We start from the raw sequence: 23,780 nt of genomic DNA on the forward strand, positions 1-23,780 counted from the left end.
TTAAGACCTACAAGTATCTGGGAGTACAGTTAGACGAGAAGCTAGACTGGACTGCCAACACAGATGCCTTGTGCAGGAAGGCACAGAGTCGACTGTACTTCCTAAGAAGGTTGGCGTCATTCAATGTCTGTAGTGAGATGCTGAAGATGTTCTATAGGTCAGTTGTGGAGAGCGCCCTCTTCTTTGTGGTGGCGTGTTGGGGAGGAAGCATTAAGAAGAGGGACGCCTCACGTCTTAATAAGCTGGTAAGGAAGGCGGGCTGTGTCGTGGGCAAAGTACTGGAGGGTTTAACATCGGTAGCTGAGCGAAGGGCGCTGAGTAGGCTACGGTCAATTATGGATAACTCTGAACATCCTCTACATAGCACCATCCAGAGACAGAGAAGCAGTTTCAGCGACAGGTTACTATCGATGCAATGCTCCTCAGACAGGATGAAGAGGTCAATACTCCCCAATGCCATTAGGCTTTACAATTCAACCGCCAGGACTTAAGAACTTTTTAAAAGCTATTATTAATGCTTTTTGAGATAGTGATTTAGATGCATATCATATTTTTTACTGAGTTAAGTATTGTATGTAATTAGTTTTGCTACAACAAGTGTATGGGACATTGGAAAAAAAAAGTTGAATTTCCCCATGGGGATGAATAAAGTATCTATCTATCTATCTATCTATCTATCATTTAGTTAGTGACACACAGGCACCAGATGAGGAGCAGCAATCTTAGTGGGGACAAGGAGCCCTCAAACAGCAATCCGACATCTCTGACACAGATATGAAGTTTGGTCAGTGGTTTCAACTCTCAACTCTTTGTCAGCTGCCGTAGGTTCTAATTTCTTTGACCATTAGTTGACAGCTGATGCAGGAAGGGTTTAGACACCAGAGATATAAAGACACCAACTTCTCACTGTGTGGGTCACCAACGACACCTCATGTTGAAAGTTCCTTATTTCCCATTTCCAAAAATCACAACCAAGACATTTTCAAGTTATATTTATTGAACTTGGATCAGTACATTGACAGATACAAAGATTTAATACATTGTGCAGTCCCAGACAGGGTTGAAATCCATTCAAACATGGCAGAAGAAGGTCTGAGAATGTACACACAAACTCAGAGATTTGTGGTGAATCATGTTTGTAGTTTAATTTGGTTCTTGATCTTAATTTCATTCTTAATTATTTTGAAAGATCCAGATTTTAGTCATGTTTTCATCAGCTAAATAATCCTCTGTGAGAATTAATAATCATAAAACTAACAAAACTGGGGTGTCATGGATTGAAACACACAGTGCTACACACAAGATTTAAAACTATCAGTCAGAACAAGTGAGACATTGACCAGGGTGGGTTTGCTGTGAGATTTATTGATGCTTCGGAACAGGTTGGTTGTGAGCGACTCATGACCCACCACACAGGAGAAAGTGGTGCCGCTCTTCCACTCCTCAGGAGAAACCTTCAGCTGACTGGTCATTGTGTTCCAGCCTCTTCTGGGGTCCTTGGTCACCGGCTGGTTCACAAACCCTGTCTTCAGAAGGGTGTCATTGGCCATCCAGGCCACGTAGATCTCTGCGGGAGAGAACTTGGTGACCAGACACATCAAGGTCACAGTCTGATCGGTGTCTACCTCATCCGATGAAGGGGGAAGGAGGTAGACCTGAGGACGAGTCACAACATCACCTGGAACAGAGAGAATCTCAGTTAGAATGAATCTTCCAATAATTCCCTCCTTACCCGACACATTCTGGTCTTGTACCAACATGAACAATTTCTAAATCTGAGAGACTTCACTTTATCTGAAACTAAAGGCTTTTCCCTTTCTGCTCATCATTGGGATTTGTGGAGTGGAAATCTCGAACCTGCTGCATTTTACAGCTTCCAGTGAGGTTAGTCTATTCGGTTCAATCAATGGGAGTTGCTGACACAGCAACTCGACAGAAAGTGGAACTCAGCCCCTGGACTTGCATCATCCTGTGCTGTTTGTTCCATCTCCCCTGGAGCAGGGGTGGCAGTCTCAGCTGTGTACGTGTAGAGGGAGTGAGAACCTGTGAAACTCTCTCCCACAGAAAGCACTTGAAGAATTATCGTGTAATATATTCAAGAATGGGTTGTATATACTTCTTCATGTGAATGGGTCAAAGGATATCTGGAGAAAATAGGAATATTGATTGAGTTTGGATGACCAGCTGAAACCAAACTGAATGGTTCAGATCGAGAGCTCCAGTGACCTGCTCCTGTTCTCATTTTCTATAGTCTATCACAGTGCTGGATGGTGATAAATCTGTTCAATTGCTGAGATCAGACTCACACTGAATTCTGTCCACACGTACCTGTGTCCTTCCTGATGTATTTCTTCACCGGTGTTGGCAAACTGTCATCCTCTATCACACACGAGTACTCAGCCCCACTGTTCCACTCTGCAGCAGGGACTGTCAGACTGCTGGTGATCATGTCTTCATCTCCGTTGCTGTTTGGACCCAGAGTCCTCACCCCATCTTCCCTCTTCCTTCCATCCACTTGCCAGGTTACACTGAATCCCTGTAAATCACTGTGAACCACCTCACACAGAATGGTCGCTGTCCTCTTCGTCCAGATCTCTTCGAAGGAAGGTTTGCTTAAAGTGACTGAGGGGTGGGTATCTGGACAGACATCTGGGAGAAACGTCACAATTGTTATTTCACCATTCCCCAATAGACGAGTTTGTCACTGACAAGACCAGCATTTCTGTTCATCTCTGGTCAATGATTTGCCAGTCCCATCAAGATGAGATGAGACCAATCTACATTGGTGAAGAAAGGAATCTCCCCTATTGAGCAGACAGGATAAACACCCTGAGGGAATGTAAATGAACAAGATTGGCCCTTACATTGTTTTCGTAGTTTCATGGTCACTTAAACTGTTACGAGCAACTTATTAAAACAAATACAGAAAATAACCAGTATTTCAGATTGTTTCGGTGGAACAGGAACAAAGTTTCAAGTGAAAATATTTCTGAAAATACACTTCATATTTCAAAATGGAAGTAGCAGAAAGATTTACTTTTTGTCACAAATGCTTAAAAATACCTTTTTTTCCTCAAGGTGTAACTAACATTTGCTTCTGCTTTGTCAGAATGTTGTGTGTTCAAGCCGCCCTCCAGAGGCTTCTACACATTGTCCAGGCTGACCATTCCCACACAGGAGCAGAGGGAGAGCTGCTCTGCTGGAAATTCAGTCACAATTGAGGCAGTAATCAGTGGCTGGGATTATGTTCAAAGACAGATGGAGGGAACATTTTGAAGACAAGTATCAGTGATCTCCGGAGTGCCTGTCCAGTGAAATGATCCAGATTCCCCTCAAGTTATGAAAGTATTTTCTGGGATACAGTTATTTCTATGGTGAAAGCCTGGATTATGTTGGTTGAAAGCAGAAGCAAACAGATGATTGGCCATTTTTCAGTGCCATTTGAGATTAAAAAGATTAAGGCGTTGAAGGTGAAGGTGAATTAGGAATTCGGCTCACTACTCTGTGAGGCTTCACTTGCCTCAGCACTGAACTGACTCTGCAGCTGCGGCCTGCAGCCATTGGCACTCACCTCAGCACTGAGCCTGGCTCCGTGGCCGTGGCCTGCAGCCATCGGTCTCCTGGACCGGTTGCAGTGCTGAACTGGTGACGTGGCTGTGGATTTACTTTAGGGGACTCTGCAGTTCAGGTTCTGTGGATTGTTTGTTTAAATTTTTATTGTTTGCACAATTTGAATTTTAGAATTATAGAGTTACACTGCATGGAAACAGACCCTTTGGTCCAACGAGTCCATTCTGACCAAGATTCCCCATCCATACTAGTCCCATTTGCTAGTGTTTGATCCATAACCTTATAAACCAGGGGTTCACAAACTGGGGTGCGCAAACCCCTTGGTTCATGGTCGGGGTCCATGGCATAGAAAAAGGTTGGGAGCCCTTCGAATCCATGTACCTGTCCAACTGTTTGTTCATTTTCACACATTGGATGTTTGACTCTGAATTCTATTGTGTTTCTTTGATTTGTGACTGCCTGCAAGAAGAGAATCTCAAGGTTGTATATGGTGCACAGACTTTGATAATAAATGTACTTTGTACTTTGAACTTTATGAGTTCCCTCAAATAACTGAACCAGAACTACACTGTGATTTAGTGTTGACCTTGAATTCTTAGCACAATGTAAACAATTTCAATGCTGGGGTGTGTCCCAGGACCCTACCTGGGATGTTCTTCACTTGCTTCTTGATACGGGTGTTGGAGGGGGGATGAATCACTGTACAGCTGAAGACTGATTCTGTCTTCCACTCCTGTAAACTCACGGTCAGGAAGTGTCTGGCACTGAAAGTTCCCCCCTGCTCCAGAGCGGTTGGTGTAGCGCTGGTGTTGGAGGTGATCACGGTGCTGTCTTTCTCCCAGGTGACATTTATTTGGTCCGGGAAGAATTCAGAGACCACACACTCCAGTGTGGCCGTTTTCCTTTTCTTGGTCTCTTCCTGAGGTGGAGGCAGCAGTCTGACCTTGGGACTTTTTATCTCGACTGGAAGAGACAAGAAAACAGAAATGTCAAACATTTTGACTCCGGTAACTAATGCTGGCCGTTTAATCGCTGGTCTCTTGCCCACCTTTGGTACTATTGGTCCGTGCTGACACTCGGGAAGATGAAGGAGATTCCTGAGCAGAGCACTCGTACTCCACCCCACTGAACCACTCCTCCACACTAATCTGGAGTTCGCTGAGGACTCTGTATCGGGACCCGTCCCTCTCCGCTTGATGGGTGACAGGTCCTTTAGTTTTCTCCTTCCCGCCCACATGCCAAGAGATGTGGATATTTTCCGGATCTGTACAGATAACCGTGCACTTCACGGTAGCGATCTTGCCGATCCACATCTCTTCAATGTCAGGGTTTTGAATAAAGACTGACAATTCTGTGGATTAGAAATGGAAATGCTCAGAATCTTATGGAGATATTTCTATTGGTCGTGTTAGGTCGAGACAGATCATCAGTACATGACAGATGCATTTAATGCAAACAGAATAACAGAAACACCAAGGACTGAAACACGTGTCCACGGTGACACGGTCTAAGTCATCACTCCGAATCCAACCTTGTGCCTGTCCATTGGATCACTGTGTCCACGGTGTCCTGGACAATATTTCTCCTTCAATAACATCACCAGAACAGACTGTCTGATCGTTCTCACCTTGCAGTTTGTGGATTCTGCTGTGTGCAGAGTGGCTCCACATTCCCGACTCTACAACAGGGCTGTACTTTAAAACTACTTCATTTTCCGTGAAGAGCTCGGGGACACCATGAAAGGTGTCTGTAAATGTCAGCACTTTATCTCACAACCACTTTCACTGAATCACCAGCAACACTGGTTAATGTAGGAAAACACTTGTTAAACAAACCCAGTCGAGGGATGGAGGAGGGCAAGAAATTAGAGCAGTTGCTCCGTCTGTCAACTGAGAATAAGCAGTTCATTTATACAGTAATGTTCAACTCGTGTCCCGTGAGCGTGTGATGGGACAGGTTGGGGGAAGCTTCACTCTGGGTCTAACCTCTGCTGCCTCCGCCCTGGGAGGGATGGGACAGTGCAGAAGGATCTTTGTATCTAATCCGTGGCTGCCAGGACAGGACATGGGAGCTGTAATCTGCATTTAACTCATGCTCTGTGTACTCTGGGGTGATTGTTGGAATCCCTTTGAGGAAGAATTTCCCAGATTTACAAGATAACTACTGATTCCATTGAATGACAGAGCAGAGAGTGAGGCCATTCATCCGATAGTGTCTGTGCTTCCCTTTAGCTGAGCAAACCCAATAAACCCATTGGTCTCTCTGCTCTTCCCTGTATCCCTACAAAAGGCGGATCTCCTCCTGTTCCCTCTCTACACTCACTATTGGCCACCACCATCATTCAGGCGGTGTGTTCCAGATCACAAACGTTCATCAACAAACCTTCCCTTAAATGCTCCCCTATTACACATTATTGACTTGAACGCTTCCCTCCCCACCCCACCTGCACCACTCCCCCCTCCCCCACCCACCAATGCAAGGCTGCCCGGAATGTGTGAAGGAATTGTGATTTCAATTCCCTGCCTTACCCTCCTGCACCATTTCCCCTCTGCCTTCCCAACTCCAAAATTCTTCCCCACCGTACCCAGCCTCCTCACCCGTCAGGGAATAAAACTAACACCTTAATCCCATCAATTAATCCTGGGATATCGCCGATACTTTCGGTGTATCCCGGGACGGACCTCACGCCGGACATTACATGATGGGACTGACACCCACCTGTACCCTGGGGATATTGAGCCATCAACCAGATCATACATGTGTAACCATTCCCTCAGATTATGTCTCAATCCCATTACCTTCAACATGAAAGCAGCCGACAGTAAAACCCGATCCCAATAACTTGACACTGAACAGATCCATTGTTGTCACTGACAGGGAACGAGTTCAACTGCACTGAAACGCTCAGCCCCTGAACGTGGCTTCAGTTGGTGCTGAGGATCAGAAGCCAGACTTGAACCAAACACTGAGCTCACTCAGCACAACCGGCCGGTGTCAAGGCACAGTCTGGTGACAAGATCCGACCCCATTCCCCTGAGCCTGTTCGCGGTCTGTGGACAGTTCACTGGTGGGGTGGGGTATGTACCCTTGTACTGTTACTGGGCTCTAGAGAAACCCGCCGGTTCGGGGAGATTCATGTACTCGCTCTAAATATCTCACTGATTTCAGTTAAATCACAGAATTCGCCAAAACCGTAAATAAATAAAATATTAGCGCGTGAAGATACAATTGAGAAGTTGGTCTTACCTGAAGTCACTGTCAGCGAGGTTCCTCCGCCCCAGTAGCCAAGTTCCTCACAGTGCCCCGTCTCCCCATTCACCCAGTGCAGTAACTTCACTTGCCCGTCACATCCAATAATCTCAGCAAAATGTTAACATGATCCCTGTCCGGACCGGGAGCAGCCGCTTCCTGGATTTCTATCCCAAACTCCGTCCTTGTCTCTTCCTGGCGTGTGATTAAAAGAGGCATTTTCACAGTTTTCCTGTCTGTGGACACCGGCTCCCGCCATCACCCGGAATCAGAGTCGAATCCTTTTTGAGCTTTTAATTGTTCAGAAATGGACATTTACACCCAGCAGTCCGAGTCAGGATTCAGGGATTTGACTCTGGGAAGCAGCAATGTGGAATCCGTGGAGACAGACTGCGCTGCAGACGCTCCTTTGTCGGGACCAGTTTCTGTTCAGCTCCCCGTCACCGTGCTCCATAGTCACAGCGCTTCACCGCAGGTCACAAACCGCCTTCATCACATCCAGCCCGAAATCCAGTGGATCCCACAACCGGCCGGCGGATTTATTAAACCCTCCCTCTCTGTCCGGGTATCCCACACAGCGGGTCTCAATCTCGGCCATCCCAGTCCTGAAGTGGAGATGATATAACCCACCGGGACTTTTCACTGGGCTTCCACTGACAGCTCCTCCTCGGCGGTCCCGTTCCCTTCGAGCACATCTCCAGTGGAACTTGTTCCCACTCCCTGATTATCCACTCGGGATCTGATTTATATCCACAGGTCCCGGGGTAAAGGCCGGTGGAAGCGCCCGAAGAGCCCAATTTAAAGCGTTTTGTTGCGGTAGGTTTGTGTAAGGAGGGAGCCGCCATCTCTCACACTGTGCCACCCAGTTATAGTCACAGTGATACACCGCCGTACGATAACCTCCGCCCCTCTCACTGTCTCCCAGCACAGTCACTCCTCAGTCAAACCGCACTGGAACACCAAAGTGTCTCTGATCATTAATGTTCCTCATGGCCCGACCGTTTACTGTCACGTGTGGACGAAGGACCGACACCTGACCAGGTCGATCGGTGACCCCATTCCCACTCACAGCGCTTGGCTCCGAGCTGCCCTCTGAAGTGATCCGCTGAGCCCCTCGGCCCATCCATCCAGCATCTCTTCTCGGGAATCCCCGCTGACAACCCGTCTTCCATTGCGTGGACGAGCGGATGTGGCCCAGAACGACCGGGATACAGCTGTGGCGATCACTGCTGCCCTTTTCCTCAGCGCCCGAAGGGCAGGCGCTCTCGCTGGGTTTTTGTCCCGGTCCAGTCCCGGTCTCTCTCACTGTGTCTCTCGCACAGTAATAGGTGGCCGAGTCGTCCAGTCTCAGGCTGTTCATTTGCAGATAAACGGTGCTGCCGCCCTTGGAAGCGGTGAACCGGCTCTGGACTCCAGGCGCGTAGTCCTTGCTACCACCACCCCATACAACCGCCAGCCACTCCAGCCCTTTCCCGGGGACCTGTTTCACCCAGTGCACGCCAAAGCTGCTGAGGGTGAACCCACTGACCGCACAGGTCAGTCTGTGGGACTGTCCGGGCTTTACCACCGCTGACTCGGGCTGTGTCAGCACGACGGCGGACCGCACGCCTGTCAATAAAAAAGAGCAGAAATTAATAAAATGTTCCACGGGCAGAGGTTCACAAAGCCTCCGAGAAACAGCCGGTCCCGGGTGGGCGACAAGCCGCGGGACACCCACCTGCCAGACAAGACAGGAGGAGACAGAGATAAGGAACGACCCCCATCGCCCTGAACACTGAGCCGGACTTGGACACTGTTGAGATCGGCGGCTTCAGCTCAGGCCGGCTTTGTCCGGAGCCGCAGTGAGCGCTGTTTAAATAGGGACGTGGGCTGTGAGTGAGAGAGGGAGCCGCGGTTTGAACAGGCTCTCACACACTGAAACCAGAGGCGCAGCTTCCTGTCCCCACCCACAGCAGCGATTTCAATTCCCCAAAAGATGTTTGTCTCTGTAACAGGCGGCAGGTCCGCGGCAGTGACCAGATCCGGATTAAAGATCTGTCACACTCTGATCGATTCATCAATTTCAGCGATGAACAGTTTGTGTAAACTGAAACACACAGAATCCCAGCGAGAAAGAATGAGAGACACCAGTCAGTGGACAGAGATCCCTCTGAGAGACAGGGACTGAGAGACACCAGTCAGTGGACAGATATCCCCCGGAGAGACAGGGACTGAGAGACACCAGTCAGTGGACAGATATCCCTCTGAGAGACAGGGACTGAGAGACACCAGTCAGTGGACAGATATCCCCCTGAGAGACAGGGACTGAGGGACACCAGTCAGTGGACAGATATCCCCCTGAGAGACAGGGACTGAGGGACACCAGTCAGTGGACAGATATCCCTCTGAGAGACAGGGACTGAGAGACACCAGTCAGTGGACAGATATCCCCCTGAGAGACAGGGACTGAGGGACACCAGTCAGTGGACAGATATCCCCCTGAGGGACACCAGTCAGTGGACAGATATCCCCCTGAGAGACATGGACTGAGAGACACCAGTCAGTGGACAGATATCCCTCTGAGAGACATGGACTGAGGGACACCAGTCAGTGGGCAGATATTCTCCACAGAGACACAGTCTGAGAGTGTCTTTGCAGGAAAATACATTGCAGTAGAAAGAGTTACCACACAATTGCCTGCCTGCACTCATAGCATGAGAATCAATGTTAAACAGAGATTCCTGGTGAAAATGGGTGGAATTTACACTTTTAAGATATTTTCTCTGTCAGGGACCTGGCAGCATGAATTTCACTGCAAAACCCTCAGCAGTTCTCCCCACAAAATCTCTTTGACCTGTTTCAGCCCGTGAGAGGAACAGGATGTTTGATGCAGGGAACTCGGGAATTGAAGCCACACAACAGGAGAAGTTGTTGTCGTTGGTAACAGGATGCTCCCCAGTGGGTTGGCAGACAAGCGCTGCTGAACGGTCCCTATTGAAAGGAAACTGATGGGGGGAGGGTATCCAATGTGGCAGATCAGCAAGGTGGGTAATTCTGTGTTCCCACCCTGGTGATGGGAGTACTGCATGTCCCAAATCTTGCATCTTCACTAAAGTATAAACTGTGCTGATTGAATTACTAATCACACCAAAGCTCCCCCCTCTCAAGCTGTTTTGCCATCACTCAGCAGATTTCATGATTCCATGGCAAACCAGAGCGGTTTCTACAGACAATGAAGTACCTCTTAAAGTGGAGTCTCTGGTGTCACAGAGGGAAGGTGGGACCCAAATTACACAGAGCAACCTCTCTGAAACAGCATTGAGATATAAAGATTCAGATTCAGATTCAGTTTATTGTCATTTAGAAAACACAAATGCTATGCAGTTAAAAAATGAGACAACGTTCCTCCAGAATGATATCACAAAAGCACATGACAAAACAGACTACACCAGAAAGTCCACATAACGTTTGGCAATCCCCAATCCAGAGTCCAGAGAGGCTGCTGCGTATTAATATCACGCTACCATCTTAGCGCATTCCCCGGAGAGGAGCTCCAATCCCACCAGACAAAACAAGACCACAAACTAAAGCTACAAGACCTACATAAAACCATATATTTACAACAGTGCAAACAATAGCATAATTGATAAAAAAAAAACAGACCATGGGCACAGTAAAAATAATCTAAAGATGTTAAAAGACTAAGTTCAAAAGAAACCACCACACAGTTTCCACAAGTCCTCAGGGTCCCGATAGACTCGTCATCCCATGCCAGCGGCAGAAGGGAATCCCCCGCTATGGACTTCCATGGCGCCGCCCGACTCAGCCTCGCAGACATAGCACACAATGAAAGCTCCATCAAACCCAGCCTCGCAGACACAGCACACAATGAAAGCGACCTGACCGCAGCGAACTCCGAGTCCGTCAAACCTCCGAGCCTCCGACCATCCCCTCCGGCACAGGATCATCCTCTGCCGAGCGTATTAAGACGCCCCCGCCAACGGCCATCGGCAACGCGACCCCGAGGACTGGTGGCCTGTTCTTCCCAGCAGAGACCCAGACCTCACAGCAGCAGCAGCAATGAAGAAGGTCTTCCTGGAGATTTCCAGATGTTCCTCCATGCTCCCACGTCCGTTTTTCATCGATTATGATTGCGCACGGCACCCTGCTTCACAAATAACAGATAATCAGCTCCGGAGTGGCCACAGCAAGCTGTGTCATGCTGCCATCTTGGTGATCAGACATTCAGTCTGATCAGACAAAGAGATCAGACATTCAGTGATGCTGATTGAGCGATCAATTTTTTGGATGTATAGTAGAGAAATTTCCAAATCTTTTACATTCACCTGACACAACAACCCCACCAAGACACCAGTCAAAATGGTGAATCATTTTTTTCCTCCAAGAGGACCACAAATTTTTGTAGGGTTTGTGTGCCTCAATAACCCAGAGATCTGTGTTGACTTGAGTCAGGGTCTTGTGCTTTAGCTCTAGGTAAGGTCACCCATGCTAGACAGGTCAAAGTGTAGGTGCCAGACGAAGAGTGATCCACCATTCCTCCAAGTTCAGAGTTTCAGGTCAGGGTTAGTGAACCTGACTAGTCAAAAAGAAAAATAATTTTTGTTACGAGACACTCCTAACCACGCCATCTTCCAGATTTAGAATCTCTAATTCTGCAGAGTGTGGATAGCTATTTGCAGCCCTTTTAAGGTTCAGGATGATCCCACTTATTGACAATCATGTTTTGGGCTCCAAGAATTGAGTATTTAAAGAACATCTGAACTGATGTTCGGTGCTCAATCGTAAGCCCTACTAGTGACATGGTCCAGCGTTTGTTTTGTGCTCAGTTCCCAATCCAGTTTGATTCTGTGTCTTGAACTTTGCTTCGGATACTCCAGCGTTTGGGTCCAAACCATCCTCATCAAGGACTCTCATCACAGTTACAGAAACAGCAATGAGGAATCCTTCTACATCTGAGTGCGATGGTATTCCCTGGTCACCACCCGGGACTTGCATGGCTGACAGTAGTGAAAACTGAGAGAAAGCTACTGGCATGGTAAAGGAAGCAATGAACTTCACAAAGACCAAGAGCAAAAATGTTTTTTGGAAATGTACTAACCACGTACAACACTGCAAGCTCACACAAATAACCACAGTAATGTGTCTTTACAGCCAACACACACTGGTGTCAGTGAAAGCAGATGGACAGGGTCTGGCAGAATAAAGGCAGCAACTGGTGAAACAGTTCTATATTCAGGAAGGGAAGATGGTCAGCATCATGATGGTGTAGCTGTCATTTTGAAGAAAGGCATTGGGAAGTGCCCGCTGGAGTGAACAATCAACAGTCGGCTGGTGAGAGTCAGGCTGAGAGTGAAGCAAGTGAACATGACTGTGATCCAGTGCTATGCTCCAAATAACAATAGTGACATTGAAGAAAAGGACATCTTCTACAAACAACGGAGGTAGAGTTAACACCACACCATGATGTAATCATCATAGGAGATCTAAATGGCAAAGTGGGAAATAACAACTCACACTTCACTAGGGTCATGGGCACACAAGTAAGTGAGACAATGGATAGCAATGGTGAAAGACTGGTGGAATTCTGTGCCGTGAACAATCGGGTCATAGGATGACTCTCTTTCCACAAACTGACATTGTGTTCGCCCAATGGATGTGACAAGATCCAGATTGACTATTTGATGATCATTGGTATGTGGAGCCGATCCCAGCAAGGTATAAAGGTGAAGAGGGGTGCAGATACAGGAAGTAATCACAATCTTGTTGTAGCAGTGATGAAACTCATGCTGAGAAGCACTGGACCAGAGCACATGTACAAAGACATTTTGATGTTGAGCTCAAGGACACCAGTGTGCGATCTGCTGTCACCATTCAACTTAAAAACAGATTTCAGGCCGTGTCTGATGTGTCAGTGGACAAGGTCAACACAATGTGGAAACAGATTGTGTCAGTGTTCAAGGAAATCAGCGAGGCTTGTCTACATTACAGAGCTGGAGAGAAAAACAAAGAATGGATACTGCAGGAAACATGAACAGCCTTAGAAGAAAGATGGAAAATCAGGAGGAAAGTGTTTGATGCAAAGTCAACACAAATTAAGGTGAAACTTCAACTGGGAAGAAAGTGAAAAGCTTCAAAAAATGGATAAGAGAGTCTACATGGAAAACCTAGCAGTGGAAGCCAGAAAAGAAGCCAATCAAGGTGATCAGGAAAATATATGCAAGATGTCAAAATTGGTATGCAAAAAGTTCCAGGCCAGATCCAGTTGTCCCATGAGAGATAAAATTGGTTTGGTTTTGACAACTAATAAAGATCAAGGAGCACGATGGACAGTGTATTTCAGAGAATTACTGAATAGAACACCACCAGATGAAGACCCTGACATACAAGAGGTAGCAATGGATCTGGACATCAATGCAACCCAGGAAAGAAGAGATCGTTGCTGCGATTAAAACATTAGAGAACAGCAGGACATGATATTTTGAACACCGAACTGTTCAAAGCTGAACCAGAAGTTCCAGCAGCCATTCTGCAATCACTGTTTATTATAATCTGGGAATGGGGACAAGTACCAAAGGACTGGACAAAGGGAGCTATTGTTAGGATCCACAAGAAAGGAACACTAAGTGATTGAAACAACTGGTGCGGAAACACACTTCTGTCAGTGACTAGCAAGGTTCTCAACAAAGTCATTGTCCAGTGGATTACAGATACTGTTTATGAGTGCTTGAAGAAGGAGCAAGATGGCTTCAGGAAGAATAAAGGTTTTGTCGATGAGGTCTTCAGACTGTGGAATGTCATAGAGCAGAACGCAAAGTGACAGTGACAACTACACACAAATTTCATGGACTTTGAAATGGCATTTGTTAGCATCAACAGGGAGAACCTCTGGTGAATTCTCGGGCCATAGAGGATTCATTCCAAAATTGTCCTGCTTATCTTGAGTTTGTATACTAATTTCACATTTGGAACATGTAAAGTTCTAGTTATTGCATTACAGGAAAGAAGTGGGTACTTTGGAGAGGGTGCAGAGTAGATTCAGCTTAGTGTTGTTTCGATTGGAGCATATTAACTGTAAGGAGAGGTTAAGATAAAACAACAAGATTGATCAACGAAGAACCAAGTGGTGCTAGCAAAGTTTAAACTGGTCACTGGTGAGTAAGTGCCTCTTGCCAATAATGTCAACTATGGCTCCCATCACTTTACTGAACATTGTGTAGATGAGTTGGGCCATTATTGTCTAACTAGATTTGTCCTGTTTTTCGAGAATGGACATACTGGGCAACTTTTCCCATTTTTGTGCAGATGTCAGTGTTGTATCTGTACTGGAGCAGTTCAGTTGGAACCATTAGTATAATGGCATTGGGCCAGAGCACAGATTTCCTGTTTGCAGCGTAAATAACCACCACTTTCAATCTGAGCCAATCTCTGTTTTCTTCCCATAGAACCCAATATTTATGTTTGGTTTAAGTCAGCTTTATATTGTTACTTCCCAGAGGACAGATGTCTCTATACTTGCATGGACCCCTTCTCGCTTCAGACTTTCAGTCCCATTAGTCAATCCTCTTTTCAATAATACTGTACAAGAATTGCTTATTGGTATTGGTCCCTGAATCAGAAAAGTATTTCTAGGCCTTCAGCAGTGAGCTTATTATTTTTAGTAAGCCTATTTCCTCTGGAAGGTCCCCTGTTCAGATTAAGTCAAGCCACATCTCCTACAGGAAGCTGAGAAGGATATAGCCTCTATATCACTGTCCAGTTTCATCCACCTGTCAAGAAAGAAAATATGAAATATGTTTCTGGTAAATCAACAGCTGCACACAGAGATTCTGTACAAATTTATCCCATGCACTGTGTGTCAGAAGGAGGTTGTTCAGCCCTCTTTCTTAAGCTGATCTGTGTCCAATCTCCATCTACCTTCTTTGGCTCCACATATATTAATAATTGAACAAACAAAATTCTATTAATTTTGAAGTTTCAACTGACACTCCCCATGGCTCTCCAGTCTTGACCACTTCTCAGGGAGAGTCCCAGATTTCCAGTGCCCTGCATACCCTGAAATAACAGATTCTTTGTGTTATTCTTCTGTGCCATCCTTGAAAGTTTTTAAGTTGCACTTGCTTTCAATTTCCACACTTCAGGGAACAGAAGACCAGACCTAATATGCTAACTATCCCTGTCCCAGTAGCACTTCACTGGCCCCCGTCCCAACAGCAATACCAAACCCCTCCCCACCAAGGAAAATACATCCTTCCTGAAGAGTGATGCCAGTGCTCCAGATGTGGTCTAACTTATGGAATCTGTGTCAGTCAGCAGAAACAAGACCTCTCTTGAAACACGAGCTCACCAGACAACAACCTCTGTGACTGTGGGCAGTTTACCTCCTTATGTTTCTCACCACACCTGAGTATTTTCATGTGTACCTGCCTCAACCTACCATTGGCTTGTATTCATTACAGTTCAAAATTTTCTAGGCTTACAGCTGTAAGTTAAAAATCTCACAGCTGGCTGATCTGTTCCAGCTCCCACTGCCTCTTTGTCCCATTCTGAATTGAGATATGGAACATGCTCCATTCTACTCTCTCTACACCCATGACTGCGTGGCTAGGCACAGCTCAAATGCCATCTTCACATTTGTCTGTTGTTGGCAGAATCTCAGATAGTGATGAGGAGGTGTACAGAAGTGAGATAGATTGGCTGGTTGAGTGGTGTCACACCAACGACCTTCACTCAATGTCAGTAAGAATAATGAATTGATTGTGGCCTTCGGGAAGGGAATGTGGGGGTACACACATTAGGTATCACTGAGGGATCAGCAGTGGAAAGGGTGAGCAGTTTCAAATTCCCGGCTGTCAACATTGCTAACTGGGTCCAACTTATTGATGAAATGACAAAGAAGGAACATTAGAGGTTACATTTCATTGGGAGTTTGAGATGATTTGGTGCCTCGAAAAGCCGCATCCATCATTAAAAACTCACATCATACAGGACATGTTCTCTTCTTATTACTACATCAGAGAGGAGGTACAGGAGCCTGGAGACACACACTCAACAATTCAGGAACAGCTTCCTTCCCTCTGCCATCAGATTTCTGACCAGGCAATGTATCAATTTATCAACACTACCTCATATTTATATATACATTTATTGTAATTTATGATTTTTAATGTGTTGCACTGTACTGCTGCCACAACACAACAAATTTCACTACCTGTTTCTGATACTGATGGGAGTGAAGGCAGAAAATAGTTGAGTCTGATGATCTGATATACCTGACCGTAGGTGACTGGTCTGGGCCCAACTGCTGCCACTGGGAAGCAACAGTTCCTGAGAAAGAGTTTGGGAAGGAAAAATGAAGGGAAAATAAAGAGAGAGGAACATGCAGAGCGAGTGAAGGAGGAAGAGGATACGAGACATGAAGTGGGAGAGAATGAAATGGAGAGGAAGTGACAAGAGGGGTGACAGAAAGGGGAAAATGGAAATGAGAGAAATATGACATGGATATGCAGTGAGTGGGGGGGAACAGGAGAGTGAAAGTCCTAGGAAGAGATAAAGAGAGTCAGAGAGGAACATAGTGAAGAAAAGTAAACAATAGATTTTGTTTCCCTCCTGAAACTCTGGTACTACACAGACTTAAATGAAATGTACAGCACAGGAGCAGATTCAGACCAATAATTTCATGCCATTGTTCATATTCTGCATGAACCTTCAGTCACTCCATCTTTGTGCAACTGGGTTATCTTTTCCTTCTGTTCCCTTTCTCCACATTCACTTCTGTGGAGAGATCTACATTCTCCCCACTCCCTGGATAAATAATCCAAATAGTTTTAATCCTCCTGAAGACTGAACCACCTTTCTCCTCCACCCTATCAGGTAATTTTATGTGGAAATGTGCTTTACACTTCAACATTCTCATGACCCTCCTATCCAGGGTGTACTTGAGCATCAAAACCATTCACGTGTTACTAATGTGGTCAAAAATGTCCCCCTGTTTTCACAGGGACGAGCCCTAAAGTTGAACCCAGTACATTGCAGCATCAAGGTGACAGTGTCCCGACTGGGAGAAATTCATGGGACTGGGTAAGAGTACAGATTGCTTTTTGTTGAAGTTAAAGCATAGGTTTCCATGCCTGCATTTACCTGGGTGAAACTTCATGAAACCCCAGTTCTGTTTGCTCCATTGTAAGGATGTGGAGGCTTTGGAGAGGGTGTAAAAGACGTTCACGAGCATGTTGCCTGGATTACAGAATATTACCTGTAAGGAGAGGTTGAACAATCTTTGACTGTTTACTCTGGAGCGTAGGCTGAGAGGCAACCTGATAGAGGCTTATGAAAGTATGAGAGTCATCAATAGGGTTGTTACAAGAATCACCCCTTGTAATAATGATCTGGGAAGGACAGAGAATCTGTATTTACTGACAAGTAACTTTTATTGTCTCAACTCAAAAGCACGTGGGTTCACAAACTAATTACCTGTGTGCACCTGACTAGAATCCCTGACCCTCCATGAACAATCAATGAAGACAAAAGGTATTACCCGGGAAAGGAGTCAACGCTGGCCAGGCATTCCTCATGGTCCCAATCTCCATGTATCAGTGAGGTCCTTCTTGTGCACAATGGTTGGTCTCTGGTTACTGGAGAGTTATCACCCCTGTTTATTTGGAGTTCCTGATTCTTACAGTGTTGCTCATCAATTGAACTAGTGGATCTCCATCCTATTGGCTCAAGGACACCTGACCTACCTCAGTCACCTTCTTACTGGTCATTGTACAGGGCTACACTAACATTGTTTCATGGTTCTGGCCATCCCAGCCTTGTATATTTGAGTCTTTCAACTCTGACCGGCCCAAACCAGTTAAATGAAGTGACCCGGACAGCGTCAAACAAGATAACAGATTTTTTTTGTTTAACACAAAGTACACTGCAGATGTTATGGTCAAATCAAGACGTACAAAAAAGCTGGATGAACTCAGCAGATCGGGCACCATCCGTTGAAAGGAGCAGTCAATGTTTCGGGCTGAGACCCTTCTTCAGGACGTCAAAGATTTTTTTCTTTGGTAGGACTGGCATTTTGCATAGTAAGTACCTACTCATTCAAGAATGGTCTCAGATTTAGCAGGTCATTATCTGAAATTCCTTGCATCCACATTCAATTGCTCTGATTAGATTGCCCCAGAGTAACAATCAGCTCAGAGTCCAAAATGTGGGGGAAAAAGACAACTGGTTTGTCTGCCTCGCCTGCCTTGATTAGGCTGGAGTTTTTTCTGGCGGACAGGGTAGACAGTCAGAGTTATTTTTCCAAGGTAAAATGTTGTATCCAAAAATACATAGACTTAAGGTGAGGGGTGTAACATTCAAAGGAGATTTGTGGGTTGTATTTTTTTACACAGAGAGTGATAGGTGCCTGGAATGCACTGGCAGGAGTGGTGGTGAATCAGCATGATAGTACAGTTGAGATACATTTGAAAAAGCACATGACCATTCAGGATATGGAGGGATATGGATTATGTGCAGATAGTTCAGTTTAGATTAATTTGGCGTTAAGGTTGTCACAGTCATCATGGGCTGAAGGGCCTGTTCCTGTGCTGTACTGTTCTGTGTTGTAGGTTTACTTGAATCTCAGTAACGATTTGTTATTAATAGCCGACAAATGTCTGAAACTCTGCGATAACATTAACACTCAGTCCTTACACTTCCTCTCCGGTTTCACAGGCAGGTTTAATTTGAGCAGGGGGCCCTCCCAGTGGAGCTGTGTTACTAACAAGAATAAACACACTGCTTTACATATGGAAATACAATTCTAACATTGTGCTTTGTACCAACCAACAGGTTCACGTTTACCATACAGAATGAAACGACATAAATCAAAATCAAAGGTCAAAAGACACAGAGACAGCAAGACCCTCTCCTCGTTACAGAGCATTTGCCACGTGTCAGAAACGGGCTCACTGTAATGATGATTGAGTGTTACTGATTGATTTATTGATTATGTTATGGGAATGAGCAGTTCAAATGTATGTACACCTGCACTTTATGTTCTGAAGTAGTTGGGAGACTCCCACCAACTACTTAAAGTGTGTTTGCTCAAACTGAGCACAAAGGTCCATCTTGGTGATCAGATAATTGTGAATTGTCATCAATAAAGTGAAAAAGAAGGAGAAACTAAAAGATGCCACAGACTGCCTTGTCAACATTACACCAATGGGTGGGCAGAATCCCGGTGTGACATGCTGATGTTTGTTGATGAGAACAATTGCTGCCCAGTGAATAAAGCTTAGACTGAAACAGCAACACAGACCATAATCACTTTGGATCACTGTGGGAATTGGGGGTTATCATTGGCCTGGAAGCTCTCAGGCCCTGAAGATCAAGGATAACAAACTTGCAGATTCAGAGACATTCAATAATAATAATCTAATTGTCATTGACAGGTTATCAGCTGATGAGGTCTGCAAGAATAGATGTGTAGTAAACCTTTCTCTCTGGCATCAGGACAGTAAAATTTGTACTTTTACTCCTATAAGAGCCTTGGGCCAATAGCTTGCTGTTTGATTTTTGTGTTCACCTTGAATTAAATAACATCACCTGACCTGGATTTGAGTCTCTTTAAACTGTTTATCAATCTTGGTAAGAACAGATTGATAGATCTCACAATACCTGTAAATAATTGTCCCGAGGAAGGTACCAGAATGTTACTACCTTATTATTTGGGGAAGTTTTGGATTGGACTGCATAGTTGTAATTTTTATTGTAGTTTAACTTTCTTGTGTTTGTTTGTTTTTAAATAATAACTTATATACATGTAATTGCTCAGTGAGTTGCCATTGCCTGTGTATCTCCTGGAAACTCCCACTTTCAGTGGCGGGTATCACATTGCTCGAATAGGGACTATTTTATTGTTTAATTTAAGCAGTGGAATTTGAATAGAATGTCTGCTACCAGTTTTCAGCGGTCATAAGCAACGGGTTTTAATGCCCCTTCTTGACTGCTGAAGAACTTTGAGTTCAGGACCCAACGCAAGTTTAAGTTTTAATTAATGAATCCATCAGACAGGCTGGGAAACCCAGCATTTGCTAGTGCAGTGGGTTAGCAGAGTGCTTTACGGTGCAGGCAGCCTGGGGTTCAATTCCTGCCACAGCCTGTAAGGAATTGTAATGTCTCCCCAAGAATGTGTGGGTTTCCACCAGGTACTCTGGTTTCCTCTCACAGTCCAAAGTCTTTAATACCTCAGTTTGGTACTTTAACTGGTCATTGTAAATTGTCCTGAGATGAGACGAGGATTAAATCAGGATTCCTGGGCAGTGTAGCTCAAAGGGCCAGAAGGGCCTATTCCATGCTGTATGCCAATAAATAAATGAATTAAATAATTTACATGGACTTTACTGATTTTTCCCATGAGTTCATTCTAAAAGTATTCCTGAGTTTCCTCTCACCCTCCTCCATATGGGAGTCCAGTCCTACTGTCAATTACTCTGTCTGAGGAGCTTCCTCAACAAAGTCCACAGATTCATTCTAATGAATTTAAACCTGCAGTCTGTGTCTTTCTCTTCCTCTTTAATTTAAATCCATCTTATGGATGTCATTTCCATTCCCTTCACTCTTCCATCACTCTGTGTCAGACGTCTCAATGAGTCAGTAAATTGTGGTGCAAACCATTCAGCACATCATCCCGTTGGACTGAGGCATTGCTTCCAGATTCCTCCTCTGACCAGACACTTCCTCACCTGCCATTCCCTCTCCTTCTATGACCTGACATCTGATTCATGCTCCTGTGAAACACCTTCTGATGATTTCCTATATTAAAGCCACACTGTAAATGCAAGTGGTTGCTTTTGGGCAAAATGGTCCAATTATTTTGCATTGCAGACCAACCACGTCCACAAATGAACCACAAAAGTTTTTGATGATGAATGGCGGCTGAGTCGCAAGGAAGTCACATTTTCTACTAGAATGTGCAAGAGCGTAGAAAATAAAATCAGAAAACAGCGAGGTAGACAGTGTCTGGGAAAGAACATTAATCACTGGTGATTCAGGTCTGCATTCCCCTTCAGATTGTAGTGGGGTCACACTTATCTCTTTTGATGGTTAGTCCGGGGAACACTTACTAACACAAGGGCTTCCGTACTGAGTCTGTACTGTTTCCTGTAAGTAGAGAGATACAGCACAGAAACAGGCCCATCATCCCACTGAGTCTGTACTAACCATTAATCACTGAGTCTGGCTTAACCATTAACCATTGAGTTTGTACAAACCATTAACCATTGAGTCTATACTAACCATTAACTACTGACTCTGCACTAACCATTATCCAGAGTCTGTACTATCTACTAACCACACTGAGTTTGCACTAACCGTTAACAACACTGATTCTGGACTAACCATTAACCACTGAGTCTGTACTAGACATTAACCACTGAGTCAGCACTAACCATTAACCGCTGTGTCCGCACTAACCATTATTAACCACTGAGACTGCACTAACTATTAACCACCTTGCGTATAATTTCCTTTCTTCTGCCTCTGCCCCTTCTTAAAAAGTGGAGTGACATTTGGAATTTTCCAGTCCTCTGGAACCATTTCTGAATCTAGTGACTGTTGAAAGATCATTACTAATGCCTCCAGTCTCTTCAGCTCCCTCTTTCAGAGCCCTGAGGTGTTGTCCATCTGCTCCAGGTGACTTCAGACTTTTCAGCATCCCAAGCATGTTCTGCTTAGTAATAGAAATGACAATCACTTCTGCCCCCGACACTCTTGCATTTCTGGCATTTTGCTGCTGTTTTCCACAGTGCAGACTGACACAAAATACTTACTAAGTTCATCTGCCATTTCTTTGTCCCACATTGCTACCTCTCCAGCGTAATTTTCCCGTGGTCCGATAGCCATTCTGGTCTCTGATTTTCTTCATATATATCAGAAACATTTTGGTATCCTCTTTTATGTTGTTGTCTAGCTTACCTTCGTATTTCATCTCTTCTCTCTTTATGTCTTGTTTTTAAGTTGCCCTCAAGTTTAAGGCTACATCCACACTAGACCGGATAATTTTGAAAATGTTGGTTTCACGTATAAACGATAGGCGTCCATATTATGCGTTTTTGAAAATATCTCTATCCACACTGAAACGGAGATTTCGGTGAATCTCCTCCTGCTGGGCATGCGCAGGACACATCTACCAAAAACAAGCGACATGTTTGGTGTCGAATCTCGCCATAAAAGTGCGCATTTGTGTTGTTACAGACAAGGAAAACTTAAAACGACAGACAGCTGTTGGCTCTCGTGCAGGAGAACTTAAAACTAAAAAAAAAACAAATACTTGAGTGTACGGCGGCAACCGACAGGGAGTTCAATGACAGATTGACCCGGCTGACGACGAACATTGGAAAACTGACCAACTCTGTTGCATTAATAAAGCACCTTGTTAAATGTATAAAACATGTCTGCATCAGTGTTACCTTGTATTTCCATACAATGTTACATTAGGCTGTTACAAATCTATTGTCAGAGAAGTACTTGCATAAATAGGTAAACCACCTTCATACAAGCAAGGACAGAAAACAGGGCAAAGTGAGTATACTTATTTATTCAGTAAGTTATGGGTCAAAGTATTTGGGAGTACATTTCTAACTCTTCTGGCTTCAGTCTCATTGCCGTCTGTTCCGAAGTTGTTAGGTTGCGTTCAAGAAAACAATGAAATGGCGCGCTGCCGTCTGATAGCGTTTTCAGAAGTCTCCGGTTATGCCGTCTACATTGATCTGCCCGAGCAGCGTTTTCAAGAATATCCACCTTGGAAAGCGTTTTTGAAAAGCTCCGGTTTCAGGAGACTAAAACACCGTTTTAGTGTGGACGGAGGGTAAAAACGAGAGGAAAAGCTTTGGTTACGGATTTATCCGGCGTATTGTGGATGGAGCCCAAATTCAAGTTTATTATCATTCAACCAGATGTGAATGCCCATCGGTACAGACAAACAAAGCAGCATTTCTCTGGGGCCAAGGTGCAAAACGCTGTATGAAGAGTCCTACACAGTACAAGCTACATTTAGCACATGCCAGACAGAAAGCCTTCTGTTGGTTTTTGCTATATTATATGCCCTCTCTTTCCCTTTGTTCTGTCTTTGATTTCCTTTGATAGCTATGATTGTTTCATCCTCCCTTTAGAATACTTCTTCATCTTCGGGATGCATCTTTCCTATGCCTTCCAAAGTTCTCCTAGAAACTGCCATCATCCCTCTTACTGACCGCTTCCAATCAACTGTGGCCAGGTCCTCTCTCATGTGTCAGTAATTCCCTTTACTCCACTGTAGTACTGATACATCTGATTGTAGCTTCTCTTTCTCAAAATGCAAGCTGAATTTTATAATATTACGATCTCTTTTTCTTGAGGGTTCCTTTACCATAAGTTTGCAAATCAAATCTGGTTCATTACCCTACACCCAATCCAGAATTGCTGTTCCACTTTTGGACTCAACCACAAGCTGCTCTAAAAACAATTCATAGGCATTCTACAAATTTCTTCTCTCGGGATCCAGCACCAACCTTATTGTCCCAATCTATCTACATATTGAAATTCCATGACTATTTTAACTTTGCACTTTTTACGTGCCTTCCCTCCCACCCATTGTAATTCATGGCCCTCATCCTGGCTACTGTTCAGGGGTCTGTATATAACTCACAGCAGGATCTTTTTACCCTTGTACTTTCTTAACTCTGCCTACAATGATACTACATCTTCTGATACTATGTCACCACTTTATAAGGATTTGATTTCATTTTTTTACCAACAGAGCCACCTCCTCCCCTCTGCCTACCTGCCTATTCTCTCAACACAATGTGTATCTTTGGATGTTAAGCTCCCAGCTATGATCTTTCAGCCACGATTCAGTGACGCTCACAACATCATACCTGCCAATCTCTAACTGCACTACAAGACCTTCCAATATTACACCTTCAGTCCTGTATTCATCACTCTTT

The 23,780-nt window shown here is 44.8% G+C and overlaps 1 protein-coding gene and 1 gene segment (V, D, J or C); both read right to left on the reverse strand.

Annotated features, from left to right (window-relative positions):
• Positions 1-977: 977 nt before the first annotated feature.
• On the reverse strand, positions 978-6,868 carry LOC140716227 (Ig heavy chain C region-like). The segment is given in 5 exon segments: positions 978-1,678; positions 2,329-2,649; positions 4,216-4,533; positions 4,619-4,921; positions 6,817-6,868. Coding segments are annotated over 4 exon segments (1,290 nt in total).
• A 715-nt stretch (positions 6,869-7,583) lies between these two features.
• On the reverse strand, positions 7,584-8,668 carry LOC140716602 (uncharacterized). The gene is made up of 2 exons (XM_073029446.1): positions 8,537-8,668; positions 7,584-8,427 (listed from the first exon to the last, which is right to left on the reverse strand). Exons 1-2 carry the CDS (start codon positions 8,580-8,582, stop codon positions 7,757-7,759), a joined length of 717 nt encoding a protein of 238 aa, XP_072885547.1. The 5' UTR covers positions 8,583-8,668; the 3' UTR covers positions 7,584-7,756.
• Between the last annotated feature and the right edge of the window lie 15,112 nt (positions 8,669-23,780).

The sequence above is a fragment of the Hemitrygon akajei genome, chromosome 25, assembly GCF_048418815.1.
Source record: "Hemitrygon akajei chromosome 25, sHemAka1.3, whole genome shotgun sequence".
Lineage (NCBI taxonomy): Eukaryota > Metazoa > Chordata > Chondrichthyes > Myliobatiformes > Dasyatidae > Hemitrygon > Hemitrygon akajei.